The sequence below is a fragment of the Eublepharis macularius genome, chromosome 13 (assembly GCF_028583425.1).
Source record: "Eublepharis macularius isolate TG4126 chromosome 13, MPM_Emac_v1.0, whole genome shotgun sequence".
Lineage (NCBI taxonomy): Eukaryota > Metazoa > Chordata > Lepidosauria > Squamata > Eublepharidae > Eublepharis > Eublepharis macularius.
Genome location: NC_072802.1, coordinates 66976273 through 66992819, shown reverse-complemented (window position 1 = coordinate 66992819; position 16547 = coordinate 66976273). Strand labels below are relative to the sequence as shown.

Genomic DNA, 16547 nt, shown 5'->3' with positions numbered 1-16547 from the left:
CAATTAACCTTTTCTGCCTCTGTAGCAGGTGGCGGCCTCCAAAGCCCACAAGTAATTCGAAAGAAAAAAAAAATCTCCCCCCAGTCTCTTCTGAACCTTCCCCTGGTAAGATGTGGGGGAGGAGTTACAGCTCCGCAGCTGAGCATGACAGGCAGTTGGCTTGTGCAGGAGAAGGAAAGGAGACTCGGTTGGTACTTATGCACCTGTCTTATACTGAATTGGGCCACTGGCCAATTTAGCCCACTGTTCTCTTATGCTTAACAAGCAGCCGTTTAGCCGGTGCTGAGACAGGCTTTCCTCTGACCAAAAGTCAGAGATCCCATGCCAAATATGTGCCCACTGAGCCCCATCCCTTCTGACCTGAGCAAGCAGAATTCTGAAGCAATAGAATAGACTGGACAGCCTGTCGTTGAATTAGCAATGCCGAAATCCTTCTGAATGGCAGGCTTGGAAATCAATCCTGCTTGCAATTTTCTTTCAAGTTAATCACCTGTTTGGAAGTGGCCTGGCATGCATCCTGGCTGCTGGCTCCCATGTGCAAAGCTATGCAGTCAGCAACTGCTGGTTCTGAGTGTTGACTGAGGCACTCCTGACTAGAGATGGGCACAAACCTAAATACGACCCAAAAAAACCCAGGCTGGTTCGGGGTTCGCGAACCAGCGTTCGTGGAAGCTCCTTTTCACGGAACTTCCACAAACTGTATACTGGTTCGTTGGGTCGTATTTAAAGAGGCAGTTTAAATGGCCATTTCCCCAGGGAAATCGCCATTTAAACTGCCCCTTTAAGGGACTTGCAAGGGCAGGTCCCTTTAAACTGCCTGCCAGCTGATAGTTTAAAGGGACCTGCCGCAGCAGGTCCCTTTAAACTGCCCAAACCCCAGCCCCTCTACCCCCCAGCCCCCACCCCCAGCCCCACATTTACCTTCCCCTGTGGTGCGGCATCCTTCCTCTCCTCCTGGGATGGGTGGGAAGGGCATTTTCAGCTCCCAGGAGGAGAGAAAGGATGCCCCGCCACAGGGGAAGGTAAGTGTGGGGCTGGGGCTAGGAGGGTATGGGGGCTGGGGTTTGGGCAGTTTAAAGCCCCCCCCTGCTGCCTGCCAGCTGATAGTTTAAAGGGACTTGCTGCTTGCAAGGCAGGAAAGGGCCCTTTAAACTGTTAAATTCCCCTTCCCCTGCTGCTTGCAAGGCCCTTTAAACTGTTAAATGCCCCTTTCCCTGCTGCTGTTAAGGCTGGAAGGGGGCATTTAAACCCCATGAGCCACGAACCACGAACTGGTTTGTAACTGGTCCAGTTCCGTGGTTCGTGGTTCGTGAAACCCACGAACCATGAACCACCTGGTTCTTTTTTTGTTTTGTTCCATGCCCATCTCTACTCCTGACTACAGCACCTCCTGATGTTTATGGGTAAGAGCAGAAGTGCTCTTCCCCCCAGGAATGCTCAAATCCCTGCCAGTTCATCTCACATCCTGTTCACCGGTTGTGAGCAGAGACCTGATTTTTTGATTATGAGTTCAACAGTCCATTGATCTGTTCATGGCAGTTCAGCAGGTTGCTTCACCATATTCCTTCCTAACTATGCAGCAAAGCAGAATTGGCTTATTGGGCATGCATTTTCTCACTGTGTTCTAGTACCCCTTGCTGGGTAACTGCTCGGCTCAGCAAGCAATTGTTTAAATAGAAAATTAGATCGCTTACAAATTATGAAAATAAGTTTGTCAATAAATGTTATGTTTCAATAAAATTCTATTCCTTGGTTTTTGTCTAAGCAGTACTTAGTGATCTAATGGCTGCTGATCAGTTTAACAACAACAACAATTGTGCTTATATATTGCTCTTCTAGACAGATTGGTGCCCCACTCAGAACGGTGAAAAAAGTCAGTGTTATGATTATCCCCACAATACAGCTGGGGGAGCTGGGGCTGAGAGGAGTGGCTTACTCAAGGCCACCTATTGAGTTCATGGCAGTAGTGGGAGTTGAACCAGCAGAGTGCTGACTCGCAGTCCAACCACTTAAACACTATGGTGCAGCAGCTCTTCTATGCTACAATTTGAATCAACAGTGTCTTTGTCAGATACGCCTCCAGCATATCTGCCATGTGTTATGGATTCCTTGCTGCAGTGTGTAGTGTACCTCTGAGAACACGCAGAAGGAACCTGTTTTGCTGACTGGTTGCTAGCTGCTTATCTTGCAGGTGTTTTGGTTACAATTTCCTGGCAGGCCTGTGAACATGGCCTTGAAGTTCCAGCCGAGACTGCACCAACCTTCTAAGAGACTGAGCAGAGCTCATCCTTTCCCTCCTCCCCTCTCTCCTGGCTCCTTGACTCAGAGCCAAGCTACAAGTGACTCCTTACACAGGTTGGACGCTTGTCAGCTTACCTCAAGTTTTGATGGGAAATGTAGGCATCCTGGTTTTACAGCTTGGCTCTCTATTATAGCTGCAAGACCAGGATGCCTACATTTCCCATCAATACTTGAGGCAAGCTGACAAGTGTCCAACCTGTGTCAGGCGTCACTTGTAGCTTGGCTCTCAGCATGCCAAAATTTTAACGGGCTTTCTTTACCATTGTAGGGGGGCGGGACTGTGCCCTATATTTAACCTTGCGTTGTTACCTTGTGTCACTTCAGCCAATGATCATCTCTGACTATCTTGATGCTGGTATTTCTCTTCAATAAAGTAACTTTAACTCATACACCTGAGTGATGCAGTGAAGTACTTGAGGATCTACCTGGCAAGGCCTGACAGTCTTTGTGCTCACTCAGTTTGAAGAAAGCCCAGTACCAAGTGGTTTGGCAGGCATTCACGGCTGCTCAGCATGAACCAAACAGTCCAAGTGGTCAGCCCATGTCTGATCACTTTCTAACATGGTCAGTTTGACAGTCGAACACACTCCTGGCAAAATTCACAGCATCCCTAGCCCTTTCCCTACTGCTCCAGAGCAACAGCCGGTGGGTCCATCCAACAAACCACATCACCGCTGGCTGCAGCTTTCCAGTCAATTGACAGAATTTCTCCCATATTGAATAACCCCAGGGCTTTTTTTCAGCTGGAACGCAGTGGAACGGAGTTCCGGAAGCTCTTGAAAATGGTCACATGGCTGGTGGCCCCGCCCCCTGCTCTCCAGACAGAGGGGAGTTCAGATTGCCCTCTGCGCCGCTTGGCGGTGTGGAGGGCTATCTAAACTCCCCTCTGTCTGGAGATCTGGGGGCGGGGCCACCAGCCATGTGACCATTTTCTCCAAGGGCAACCTACTGAGTTCCACCACCTCTTTCCCCAGAAAAAAAGCCCTGAATAACCCCTCAAATCCTGATGGGTATGAATGAAATTGGTCTAGTTTCCCTCACTTGTATAATCCAGAATTCGTAAAACACATATTCTTGCAAAACTTGTAACTACCCCTGCTAGACATATCCATCCTCTGTAGTATAGAGGTACGTCAGGTTCAAATTCCCATTTGCCATGAACTTAACTGAAAGACCTTCTCTCTCAGCTCAATATAATTCACAGCCTTGTTGCAAGAATGAAATGAGCAAGGAGAGAGACACGTACGCCACCCTGAAAATCTTGGAGGAAGGATGGGTGAAGAAAATATGGCATAGATTGATAGCTGAGACTGGAAGGTTGCATCTGCCCAGGGTTTTTTTTTCTGGGAAAAGAGGTGATAGAACTCTCAAGAGGGAAATGAGGAAGAAACGCACAGGATTCTTTGAAATAATATTATTTTCACGAAATATTGCCGAGTATTTTCAAGAGGTGCCGGAACTCCGTTCCACTGCATTCCCACTGAAGAAAAGCCCTGCATCTGCCCAATCCTAAACTTTCAAGTACTGCACAATGAAATGGTTTACCTCAGATCATAGAAAAAGAGCTGCAGGAACCCATTAGCATAGCTCATTAGCATAACTCATTAGCATATGCCGCACCCCTTGACATCACCGGAAGTGTGTCATTGGCATAACTGATTTGCATATGCCACACACCCTGATCTCACCTATCCTGGCTGTTTTGGACCCAATCCTGGCCATTCAGGGCCGAAATTGGGCCCAAAAAGGCAAAAAGGGGCTGAAAATGGCTGAACAGTGGCCCAAAATGGTCAGAATTGGGCTGCTGCTGAGCGGGAGAGTGATCCACCACCTATCAGAGGCCTGATCCTGGCTGTTTTGGGACCTATCCTGGCTGTTTTAGGCCCGATCCTGGCCATTCTGGGCCCAATCCAGGCCAAAACGGGCCCCAAATGACCAAAAGCAGGTGGGCGGGGCCATCTGACATGTGACCTCTTTAGAGAACCACCGGAACTGCGTTCCTGCACGTTCCCCCTCAAAATAAGCCCTGCCTCAGATACATCCCTTGATGGCAGTGGCTATATTAAGTAAAGCCTCCAATCAAGGAAATGAGGGACCTCAGAGCAGGGTCAGGAGGACACCCTGTGCCTCTGGAAGCATTCTGGGCATGTAACCTTTTTATTACCGAAACCTCAGTTGCAGCAAGACTGTCCATTGTGATGAGATATAAAAAATAATAATAACAACAGTACTACTGTAGACAGAGAATGGGATAAATGAGCCATTGTTGCATCATTTCTTCAATTTGTAATCTTACAATAGTTCTTGATAGCCAGATTGAACCAGTTGGCCTAGGGGCATTGTTCCTGGCACACTCCCATTTGGAAGGACTCGGAATGCTCCTTCTGGCACTCATTACCATGCCTTTTTCATTCTCTAATATTAATTGTGGCCCTGGCAGAGAGATAATCAGATGCATTAGAACACCAGAATCGCACTGCATCAACAGCACCGGTGCTTCCAATAACTACCACAAAGCTCTTTGTGTCTGAGTTGCAGGCCCACCTGACGGAAAAGAGGGGAACGATTTTAACTCTGTATTTTCTCATAATAATGAAAAGCAAGATTCGAGTCCAGTAGCACCTTAAAGAACGACAAGATTGTCCAGGGTATAGGCTTTCGAGAATATCTCGTCGTTCTTTCAGTGGCTACTGGACTCAAATCTTGCTTTACTCCCACAGACCAACACAACTACCCACCCAGAACTCGTAACAAGGTACTGTCTTGTATTCGGTTTGGAATGGGAATGAAGGTGTGGCTGCTTCCACACACATTGGATAATGCACTTTCAATGCTCTTTAGTGATCATTTGGAACTGGGTTTTCATGTGTGAAACAAAAAATCCACTTCCAAAGGATTGCTAAAGTGCATTGAAAGTGCATTATCCAATGTGTGTGGAAACGGCCTGTGTCCTCTCTTTCATTAATTTTTATGCCTACTTGTATTTTTGCCCATGGGTTTGAGTCAGCATTTTGTTGCTGCTTTCAAAGATGCACTGATTGCACGTGGACATTGTGTGATTTTTATATACATTTTTATAGGGTATTTTTATGTATAATATACTGATCATGAATGCTGTGACACACTAAGGATGCTGTAAAAGAAAAAAGTTTAATGTGAGGAAATGGAAGATGTCTTTAAAGAGTCATGAATTCCATTTGCATGGAACCAAAACAGAAAGTGGGAATTTGGGGTCCAAACATTGATGAGGAGAATCTCAAAATCATCCCCAATGGAAAAGAAATTCTTATGTTCTTAGATGCTCAGGAGTTGCTGCTTTACTAGTTTGGAATGCTAATGTAATTGCGGGCTAGGGTGGGAAATTCCCCCGGCTTGCCTGTATCTGATGTGTTTTTGAATAAGTACACTCAAGAGTTGCAAATTGACAAAACAAACACAATCTCCGTCAAAAAAAAGGGGGGGGACTATACACAAGGGAATAAAGTTAAAAATAAAATGAGATATACGTGTACCTTTTTTTTGCTTATGTATGTTCCTTCAGGAATCTCTTTGTGTAGATTCCTTCAGGAATCTCTTCGTTTACTCCGTTTTGGATAGTTTTTTCCCCCAAGCTGCTTATTTTAGGCTGTTTTTAGATTATTTATGCAAACGATGCAAAGCATCCATTTTTATAACGATCTTAGTCGTGAATTTTGTTAGTGTAGAATGTCGAACTTTTGAATGGAACCAGCAGCACGTTCGTGATATTTGGTCCCATCCCCGTGGTAAATGCAGCTCTCAATTAGCGCAGTGCAAGAACTCGTGCTTGCGTCTGGAGACGTTTCCTCTCGGTGCATATGAATGGAGTTTCGGTGTGGAGATTCTGCACAATTACTTTTTACATTCCAAGTTTGGAGAATGCATTATGACTCATTAAGGGACCATTGTCTGGCGCCAGGTTTTTACTGCCGTTGCATCAAAAGAAGGAAATCACTGCATTTTATGATTCTCCGAAATTCTTCCTTCCCCCTGCAAGCATATGTCTTTTCTCTAAGTAAGCTGTAAATATAATGTTTGATGCTCATCAAGTTTGATTCTTATGAACCATCATTTTTCTGTTACAAAGACTGGCGGCAGTTTCCTAGCGCTGTTAAGGGATTGTTGTCCTTTCGGTAATCTCTATGGAGAAATGCGGGATTGTTTCTCTTGGGCTTATCTACTGCTGTTTGCCTCTAATTTAAAAAAAAAAAACCACAACCATATACAATGGGCCGTGATTAACATTCCTAGCATTGTCAGAGTGCTGATCTGCTAGATCAGTGGTTTTCAAACTTCCTGTCTTCAAAGAATCCTTTTAACATTAGTACACATCTGCCATGGAACCCCAATAGATTGCAGAAGTAGAAAAGAGCAAGAGTCCAGTAGCATCCGTAAGACTAACAACATTTGTGGTAGGGTATGAGGTTTCACGAGCTCACTTCTTCAGATACAGCTAGAATGTGAGTCCATCTGTCCTTATATCTTGCAGAGCGGAGTGATTTCAGATGCCAAATGACAAAAGCTGGTGAATGACAATAGCAGGCCTGATTGGATAGGGTGGGGTATGCAGAGGGGTGGTGGGTGTGGATAAATCAGCATTGGCAATGAGACAGGAAGCCTAGGTCTCAATTCAGTCCAGGAGGAAGAATTGTCTTGAGCTTTGTCATCAGTTGCAGTTCAGTTGTTAGTTGAATTCTGAAGAAGTGAGCTGTGACTCTCGAAAGCTCATACCCTACCACAAAGTCTTATAGGGGCTACTGGATTCTTGCTCTTTTCTGCTGCTACAGACAGACTAACAGGGCTACCCATCCAGATTGTAGAAGATTCTGGACCATTCTCTAGGGCACTCACAGTTCACATGGGACGCTGTTCAAACTTGCTTCCTCATTTCCTCACATGAACTGTAACTGCAGCAGACGTACCCACACTTGAGGCTGTATAGTGCATGGAGAGATCACTGTGGTGGACAAGAGGTCTTATGGGAAGCTGATCTTCTTATTGAAGAACCCCTTCTAGGCTTCTAGGGATCTCTGTTGTTCCTTAGAACACAGTTTGAAATCTGTTGTGATAGAGCAGTGAGCAAGGTCCAAGGCCTATGAGGACTGACGTCCCACCTAACCATCCTAGACTCCTGTCCTTGCTGCTCCCCTGACAATTGGGATACTATCAGGGATGGTGGATCAAGGATCACATAGGGACTATGAATGGTTATCTCATTATCACAGGTAACTGGTTTCCTTTACAGAGGCGGGGTCAGGGGGAGTCCAGTGGCACCTGACGTGGGCTTTCGAGGACCACAGTTCTCTTTGTCAGATGCATCTGGCGGGGAGGGCTGTGGTTATCGAAGGCTTGTGCTGCAGTGGAATTGGATGGTCTTGGTGGTGCTGCTGGACTCTTTTTGATTTTGCTACTACAGACTAACACGGCAAACTCCTTTGAACCTTTACACAAGCAAACTGATCCCCACACCAAAAGGAGCTGCCTGCATCTCCATATCAAAGGAGTTGTTTACATCCCCCCCTCTCCTCCTTCCCCCCTTCCCCCCCTCTCCTCCTCTATATTTGGCCAGTTTCCTTCTGCCCGCCATGCATCTGACGAAGAGAACGTGATTCTCGAAAGCTTATGCTACAATAAAATTGGTTAGCCTTAAAGGTGCTACTGGACTCTTTTTGATAAGTCATACATGCTCTGCAGAGGAAAGTAAATATGGTACTTATGCTCGGAAAATGGGCAGCATCTGGCTTGGGCAAGCAGAGCTTCTGGTCATAGATCCAGAGGAGTTAGCCGTGTTAGTCTGTAGTCACAAAACGGTAAAGAATCCAGTCGCACCTTTAAGACTAACCAACTTTATCGTAGCATAAGCTTTCGAGAACCACAGCTCTCTTCTTCAGGTGCATCGTCAGACGACGAGAGCTGCGGTTCTCAGAAGCTTACGCTACGATAAAGTCAGATAGTCTTAAAGGTGCTGCTGGACTCAAAGCTCCTGGGGAGTCCGTGGGACCCAGTTTGGAAAATCGCTTCGAGTCGGCGTTTATGTTATAATCAGTCACCGGATTTGCTTGCTTTTATTTTCTGCAAGGTTTCTGAAAACTGCAACGCCATCTTTGTCAACGGGAAGGAAATGAAAAGCAAAGTGGACACCATCGTGAACTTCACGTATCAGCGCTTTACTACCCGGCTGGAAGTCACCGTCTGGGTTCCGCGACTTCCTCTGCAAATAGAGATCTCGGATACAGAACTGAGCCAGATCAAGGGCTGGCGGATACCCGTCACTACCAACAAAAGGTATGGGCACCATGCCTTAAGATTTGCCGTCCCGAGTCAAACTAATAATCCATCTAGTTCAACATCCTTCTTAATTACAATGGCAGGCCGGATGCCTGAGGGAGGTTCACACACTCTGCTCGGTGGCGATAGCCATCCTCGGTTGTTAATCCTCCGCATCTGGTAGTCGGAGGCACATGGTCATAAATATGGAGGTTGGCAATGCTAGCAACGAGCATCGGGCATGCAATTTTCTTTCATTTAGGAAAAAAAAAATCTGGCAGCAGATTTTAATAACCATGCTAAATACCTGCCAAAACATTGGAAGGGCTTCGGCTAGAAGGTGGTTTGAACAGCTTTATGCCTATTTTGTTTTAAGGGAGGAAAGCCACTCTGAATGCATGTGTTGCCTCCAATACAATACTGTTGTTTTGATGGGCGTTTGTCAATTATGCCGCCAGCTGCCATGCTCCAAGCAAACTCATGTAAAGAAACCAAGGGGCAAAGAAACATGTGTGCACCAACCTTTAGTCAAAGCCTGTTCAAGTGAATGGAGTGAGGGGTTGTTGATGTCTGGGGGTTCGGAATATAACCTAAGTGGGAGAAAGAGGGTGGTAAATATGCTGTTATATATGGTTAAACTAACTAAACAAACTACTGCTCAGCCCCTTGGTCTTTGGCTTGTGGGTCCCACAAGGTTCCATCTTGTCCTCTATGCTTTTTAACGCATGCACGAGACTATGGGCCGAGGTCATCCAGAGGATTTCGGCTGGGTTGTCACCAATATGCAGATGGCACTCAGCTGAATCTCACACTCTCAGCTGATCCCAGGGAGGCTGCAGAGACCCTGAGCTGGTGCCTGGAGCTTAATCATGACACAGGGGTGGCCAAACTTGCTTAATATAAGAACCACATAGAATAAACGTCAGATGTTTGAGAGCTGCAAGACATGATGCATTGAAGTGACTTCAGATGAGGAGGTGGGTTTGGGGGAGTGTCCTGAAAGTGATGTCACAGGAAGGGGTGGGGTTTTGTGCAGTATGCTGGAAGTGACATCATCAGAAGGGGTGGAGCTTGGGAAGAGCCATCACCTGACCTTTGACGTAGAAGTGATGTCACATCCTTGCTACCCCCAAAGTCCTCAGGTGTTTTCTGAGTCAGACCTGGCAAACCCAACATCTTTATTGAAAATATGAAAGACATGGAAAGAAAGAAGGAAGGAAGGAAAGGGAGGGAGGGAATGACATGAAAAGAAAGGAGGAAAGGGAGGGAGGGAAATAAACTAAACTAAACTAAAATGTATGGCCATGGCGATACTCAGAGACCACCAGGAGCCACGCGATATGTCTAGAAGAGCCACATGTGGCTCCTGAGCTGCAATTTGGCCACCCCTGTCATGACAAGACAGAAGTGCTACTGCTGAGCAGGAGGTCGGACCCAGGATTTAAGGTCACCCATTCTGGATGGGGTTGCACTCCCCTTGAAGGAACAGGTCCATAGTTTGGGGGTGCTTCTGACCCCAGGCCTACTGCTGGATAAGTAGGTTGCAACTGTGGCCAGGAGTGCCTTGTAGCAGCTTTGCCTGGTTAGCCAGCTGCAGCCCTTCCTGGCCAGAGAAGATTGGGCCACTGTGGGGCATGCCCTGGTTGTGTCTAGATTAGATTACTGCCATGCACTCTGTGTGGGGCCATCCCTGAGAAGTGTGCAGAAATTTCAGTTGGTGCAGAAAGCTGCAACCAGGATGTTGACTGGAGCAGGTCATAGGGAAGTCATCACTCCAGAGCTGGCTGATCTACACTGGCTTCCAATTAGTTTCCAGGCACAATTCAAGGTGCTGGTGCTGACATTTAAAGCCCTATGTGGTTTGGGACCAGCATACATGAAGGACACTCCCTTATGAACCTACCCAATCACTGTGATCATCTTTAGAGGTCCTGCTTCGGGCTCCCCACTTCCTGAGATTATGGTAGGTGGCAACACGGGAGAGGGCCTTCTCAGGTGTGGCACCAAAAGTCTGGAACTCTTTCCCTCAGGAGATTCACCTGTCCCCTTCGGTTTCATCTTCTGCCAGCAGGGGAAGACTTTTTTTTTCACTTGGCATTCCTTCCATGACCCCTCCTCCATCCCCAATGTTTTAACTGTTGTTTTTATCTTTCGTATTATTTTAAACTCAGATTTTTTACATTGCTTTAATGATGCATTTGTATGCTGGTTATTGCGGTTTTGAAAGTGAGATTTTAATCTGTATGTTTTCATTTGTTAGACTTCTTGAGAGCCAGTTTGGTGTAGTGGCTAAAAACCGAGTTTGATTCCCCGACTCCTCCACTTGAGGCCAGCTGGGTGACCTTGGATCAGTCACAGCTCTCTCAGGGCTCTCTCAGGCCCACCCACCTCACAGGGTGATTGTTGTGGAGATAATAATGACATACTTTGTAAACCACTTTGAGTGGGTGTTAAGTTGTCCTGAAGAGCGCTATATAAATGGGATGTTGTTATCATCATCATCATCATCATCATCATCATCATCATATTGATGGATCTGTTGGGGAAGAGGGGCGGGTAAAGATCTTGTTAATAACAATAACAACAACTAGTCCCAACTTGCAACTCAGACCTTCTGGCAGAGCATAGCCCACTCCAGGAGGAAGCCATTAGGCCTCAGCCTAGAGAAGTTTTGGGTTGCCACACTTTATTCCTCCCCTGACTCCCATGCTCACGATCTCCTCACAGCCTATCAGCGCCATTCTTCTCCTCGTCATTCAGCTTTTGGTTCCCTTTTACCCAAGGCTGGGGTGTCTCCCCTCATCCTGGGGCACCAATCCATCCACCTGGAGGCCCTGTCCACTCGGGCATACGCTCCCATGATCGAACAATTCCCTTCCTCCAATCCCTACCTTCCTCTTCAGGGCTCCACACCTCTGTTCAGATGGTCCCACCCAGGGCTTTTTTTCAGGGTATGAAGCTCATAACCTGGAAATCTAATTGGTTTTTTTTTTTAATAAGATTTTTATTGGAATTAGAATCATTTAATTTCACATTACAATCAATTCCCATTTCCCAATTTCTAACCCCCTCCCTTTCCCCCCTTTTTTGTAGACTTCCAACAGTTTTCCAACCCTTTGTCCCTTTTCCCTTACTCATTTTAAATTCATCTATCTAACAGATATATACTTTCCCTTTAATCTAAGCAATAATTCTTTAACTATTTTTAACATTCTATACCCTATCCTTAAGTCCCTTCTTCCATATTAGACAAATAATTTGTCCCTTTTTTCATAATTTCCTGGTTTCAAATATTTCTATAAACCATATACCATATAAACCGTATAATCCATTCATTCATATAAGTCAACCAATTTAACTTATATTCTGTATATTATTTTTTCTACATATCTTATCTTCATTCTACTTTAGTTATATTTAATTATATTATTAATTTCCTCTTTGGAAATCTAATTGGTTTTTAAAGTGCTACTGGACCCGAATCTTGCTCTTCTACTACCAACCAACATGTCGACCCAGCTGAAACTATCAAAAGTGAAGACGTGCCTAATGAACTTTTAAGTATTTTAACAGCCATCTCTGGCATTAGTGAAAATGAGACGAACCAGCCCACCCGTCTTCTGATAAAATGCTTCATGTGGTTGCCTGCTCAGTTGCTGGACTGTTGGTTTGCCCAAATATCTTCTGAGCCATCCCTGTTGATACAACCATTGCAGGAATAAAGTTGGGCTAGCAGATGCAAACGGGTTGCACATTCAACAGCCTTTCACCGTCGCAAACATTCTGACTTCCATCTCGTTCTGCTGAGTGCTCGAGATGTAACTCCCCGAGTGTCTCATTTACGTCGATCAGGCCAACTCAAACAAAGAGAACGGCCTGAATACTGTTTCTAAGCTGGGAAACCATCGTTGCCAGCAGCTACTCCAATTACAGCCAAGCCACTGGGCATATCTTTGGTGATTCATGTTTTTGGGGAAGGAATGAAATGGGGATGCTGCTTGCTATGAAGGCTGCAGCTTGTGAGCTGACCTGCCAACTGAGCTCGTGAGACTCTTTGTGGTTCTAGTAGATCTGTCAAATGTTTTTTCATGCTGATAGATCAAGATGGGTAGCCATGTTTAGTCTGTCTTGTCTGTAGCAAGAGTCTAGTAGCACCTATAAGACTCACAAAATTTGTGGTAGGTTATGCATCCACCTGGATTGAATCAAGATCTAGGCTTCCTGTCTCATTATCAATGCTGATTTCTCCACACCCACCACCCCTCTGCATACCGCACCCTATCCAATCAGGCTTGCTATTGTCATTCATCAGCTTTTGTCATTTACTTGCCATTCGGCATCTGAAATTACTCCGCTCTGCAAGATATAAGGACAGATGGACTCACATTGTAGCTGTATCTGAAGAAGTGAGCTCGTGAAAGCTCATACCCTACCACAAATTTTGTTAGTCTTATAGGTGCTACTGGACTCTTGGTCTTTTCTACTGTCAAAAGTTTGTTTTTAAGCAGTTTGGTCCTATGGGTGTCTAGGTGGTGTCAGGATTTCCCCTGCCGTTCCTTAATTTAATTTCTTATTTCCCAATACAACTATAACTGTGAATTTGACTCTTCCACTTGTGCTACTATCCACTGGCATAAGAGCTACTGCTTACTTGCAGGGTGGGAGAGCCAGTTTGGTGTAGTGGTTAAGAGTGGCAGGACTCTAATCTGGAGAACCGGGTTTGATTCCCTACCTTGGGTCTGTCACAGCTTCTAGGAGCTCTCTCAGCCCTACCCACCTCACAGGGTGTTTCTTGTGGGGGATAATAATAACATAATAACATACTTTGTAAACCACTCTGAGTGCGTGTTAAGTCATCCTGAAGGGCAGTATATAAATCAAATGTTGTTGTTGTTGTGGCACCATAACAAATTCAGTGCAGCCCTATTTCATCAGACAAAAGACTGTTACAAATGTTCATGATTGCTCACAAAATGCTCACAAAACAAAACCTGACATTACATGTATTCCCAGTTGCTAATGAGCATCCAGAATAGGTAGCCAGTTTGCAAATCTCGTTGTCACTCCCATGGGGGTGGGGAGGGGGGAAGTCAGGGCTTCTTTGTGCAAGCTGCTTCCCGATTAAGCCCGTGATGCAGGGAGATGCACAACCATGGTTCTGCATTGGAAAAAACGATGCCTAATTAGTCCATTGTGCATAAAATACACAGCTTTGATTTGCATGTGTGTTGATACCTATAAGTTCAAATGTGGAACATGATGAACAATCACAAGTAACAGTATTTTTTTTTTACAATGGTCTTTGACTGCAAATAAATATTCATTCATTCATTCATTCAATAACAGTATAGGTCATGACAATGTTTTGGACCTATCTGGTGAAAGTGTATTCACTTTAGAATAGCGCTTTGGGTTCTTGTAGGCAAAAGGTGGAGATGTCCACAAAAATGTAGGGTCTCTAGGCTTCAAACCTTAAGCATTCCAGCTCCCTTCATTTAAATTAGCCTTTGACGAGGTTCTCTCAGAGAATCCCCACTGAAATTATTACACCCTTTTTGATTTTCCTTTTGGCTTGCTTGTTGCTTCCTTTGAATAGAGAAGGAATGAAAATGTAACAGGGAAGTCACGATCCAGATCTTTAATATCTCGGTAGATAATAAAAACCCATCAGAAGAAATATAGCTTATCATACCGATCCGTAAATAGATAGGAGAACTTTTTCTTCTTATTTGCTGCCGATGGAGAATCATAATTTCATCTGGGGTATGTGCCACTATCAATATGAGCGGCCCACTCTTCCAGATGGAAATCTGCTCTACGGATAGGTGTACGTTCATGACTAATGTACTGCATGGAACCCTTGAGCGGCACTCGGCTAATAGAAAAACCTACTCGTGAAATGAACAGTCGAAAAAGCCCACAATTGCAGCAAATGAAAGGAATAAATTTAAATTAAAGTCAAATAAGAGAGAGGAGGGGGAAAGTCCAGGCAGGCAGAGACCGATAGTCTTAACAAGAACATTTATTTTGATTCATTATGCAGCTGGAAAATAATTATCCCCTTGTTGAAGTTCATACATTACCTCTGCGGGTGGACAGCGAGGCGGGAGGAGGTGACTTTTGTTCATTTCTTGTGAGGCCAGCCTAGACGCCGGTTAAAAATAGGCCCCTTTGCTTGCTTGACAGGGTTAAAGGCTTGCCTGAACTTCTGCTTCCTGTAACCTCCCTTCGCAATTTGGCAGAATTGTTGTGATGTTCATGAACATTCCATAGCTTTTGACAGAGGGAGTCATGGAATGTTGGAAGTGGGAGTCGCTGCTACAGAGGAATTGGTGAGGGACAGAAGGTAGAGCAATTGCAGGGGCTGCAGAACTCTTCAGAGTCCAAACTACATGTAAGAAAAAGACAAGGAAGCTGGGAAGGAGTAAGTTACAAATAGTTGAGATTTCACTAGTGCCAGATTGCCAAGCCAGCAACTTGGATCCTGGATTTCATATATCATAGTAATTTATGGGATTGCAGCTAGCCTAAGGCCCATGGATAGTAGAAGAGGCCACTAATCCATGACCTGGTCCTGATCCCCTAGTCTACCTTCCCTGCTCCTCTCCTGTTACTTTGAAGATCAGTTTAAAGGTGGTGGGAAAGATTAGAGCAGCTTTATTTCTCTGTGGGAGAGACGCACTGGCTAAGAGCCAAGCTACAAGTGACGCCTTACACAGGTTGGACACTTGTCAGCTTCCCTCAAGTTTTGCTGGGAAATGTAGGCGTCCTGGTTTTACAGCTTGGCTCCCCATTACAGCTGCAAGACCAGGATGCCTACATTTCCCATCAAAACTTGAGGGAAGATGACAAGTGTCCAACCTGTGTCAGGCGTCACTTGTAGCTTGGCTCTCAGTGGAAGAGCCTCTGCTTTGCGTGTCGAAGGTCCCAGGTCCAATCCCTGGCAAGTCCAGTTAAAAGGACCAGTGCGGAGAGTGGTGGAGAGTGCCTTCATATCATAGCTGACTTATGGAGACCCCTGGCGAGGTTTTCATGGCAAGAGACTAACAGAGGTGGTTTGCTACTGCCTGCCTCTGCAACCCTGGTCATCGTTGGAGTTCTCCCATGCAATTACTACTCAAGGCTGACCCAGCTTAGCTTCTGAGATCTGATGGGATCAGGCTCACCTGGGCTATCCAGGTCAGGGCAAAAGGACCAGCAGGTGATGTGAAAGACCTCTCCCGAGACCCTGAAGAGCTGCTGCCAGTCTGAGTAGACTATTCTGACATTGATGGACCAGCGGTCTAATTTAGTATAATGCGGCTTAATTTGTGTTTGACCAGAGGAAGAATCGCTGCACCTTTGGGTGGGACTGATGTAGGATTAGCAGCCCCACACCTGTAGGTCTGGGAGTTCACTGAAGGCGGAGCCTGGGGAGGGGGGAAAGCATCACAACACCCACAACAATGTAAGAATCTCCCCAATATCTATGGTAAAGATCATAGAGATTAATGGATTTTCCTAGAGCACCATGGATGTCATCTCTGGGCACCAAGCATTGATATCACAGCATCCATAACACTGGCTCATTTTTCTCTCACTGCTCAGTTGCTTGAGATTGGGTAATTGAAAATGGAGGTGGGAGTTCACCCTCCATAGACAGGAACCCGGTGAGCCTAGACTGAAGCTACAAATGACATAGATTTCTCCCCAGAGTGTGCAAAGTTAGCTCCAGATGGTTATACTGTCTGATTTCATCAGTACAATTCATGTCCTACCTTGTTGCAGCTATCCACTTGTATAGGATCAAAGACCAATTGTCTGCCTGTACATTTCATGTGACCCTGCCTCCAAGGAGCTCAGTTCAGCGTACTCCATGGTTGCTCCATTTTACCATCACAAAGGTCTTGTGATTGTATTTTTCAATTGCCATGTGGATTAGGGAGTATATGGTAAATTCTGTTGACTGATTTTGCTGTTCT

General features: G+C 45.4%; 1 protein-coding gene across 1 annotated transcript in view; it reads left to right on the top strand.

The window, feature by feature from the left end:
- Positions 1–16547, top strand: part of TMEM132B (transmembrane protein 132B) — a 270161-nt gene that overhangs the window by 246786 nt on the left and 6828 nt on the right. The window contains exon 6 of the mRNA XM_054995874.1: positions 8399–8604. Within this exon, the coding sequence (XP_054851849.1) occupies positions 8399–8604 (206 nt within the window). The remainder of the gene's footprint in view (positions 1–8398; positions 8605–16547) is intronic.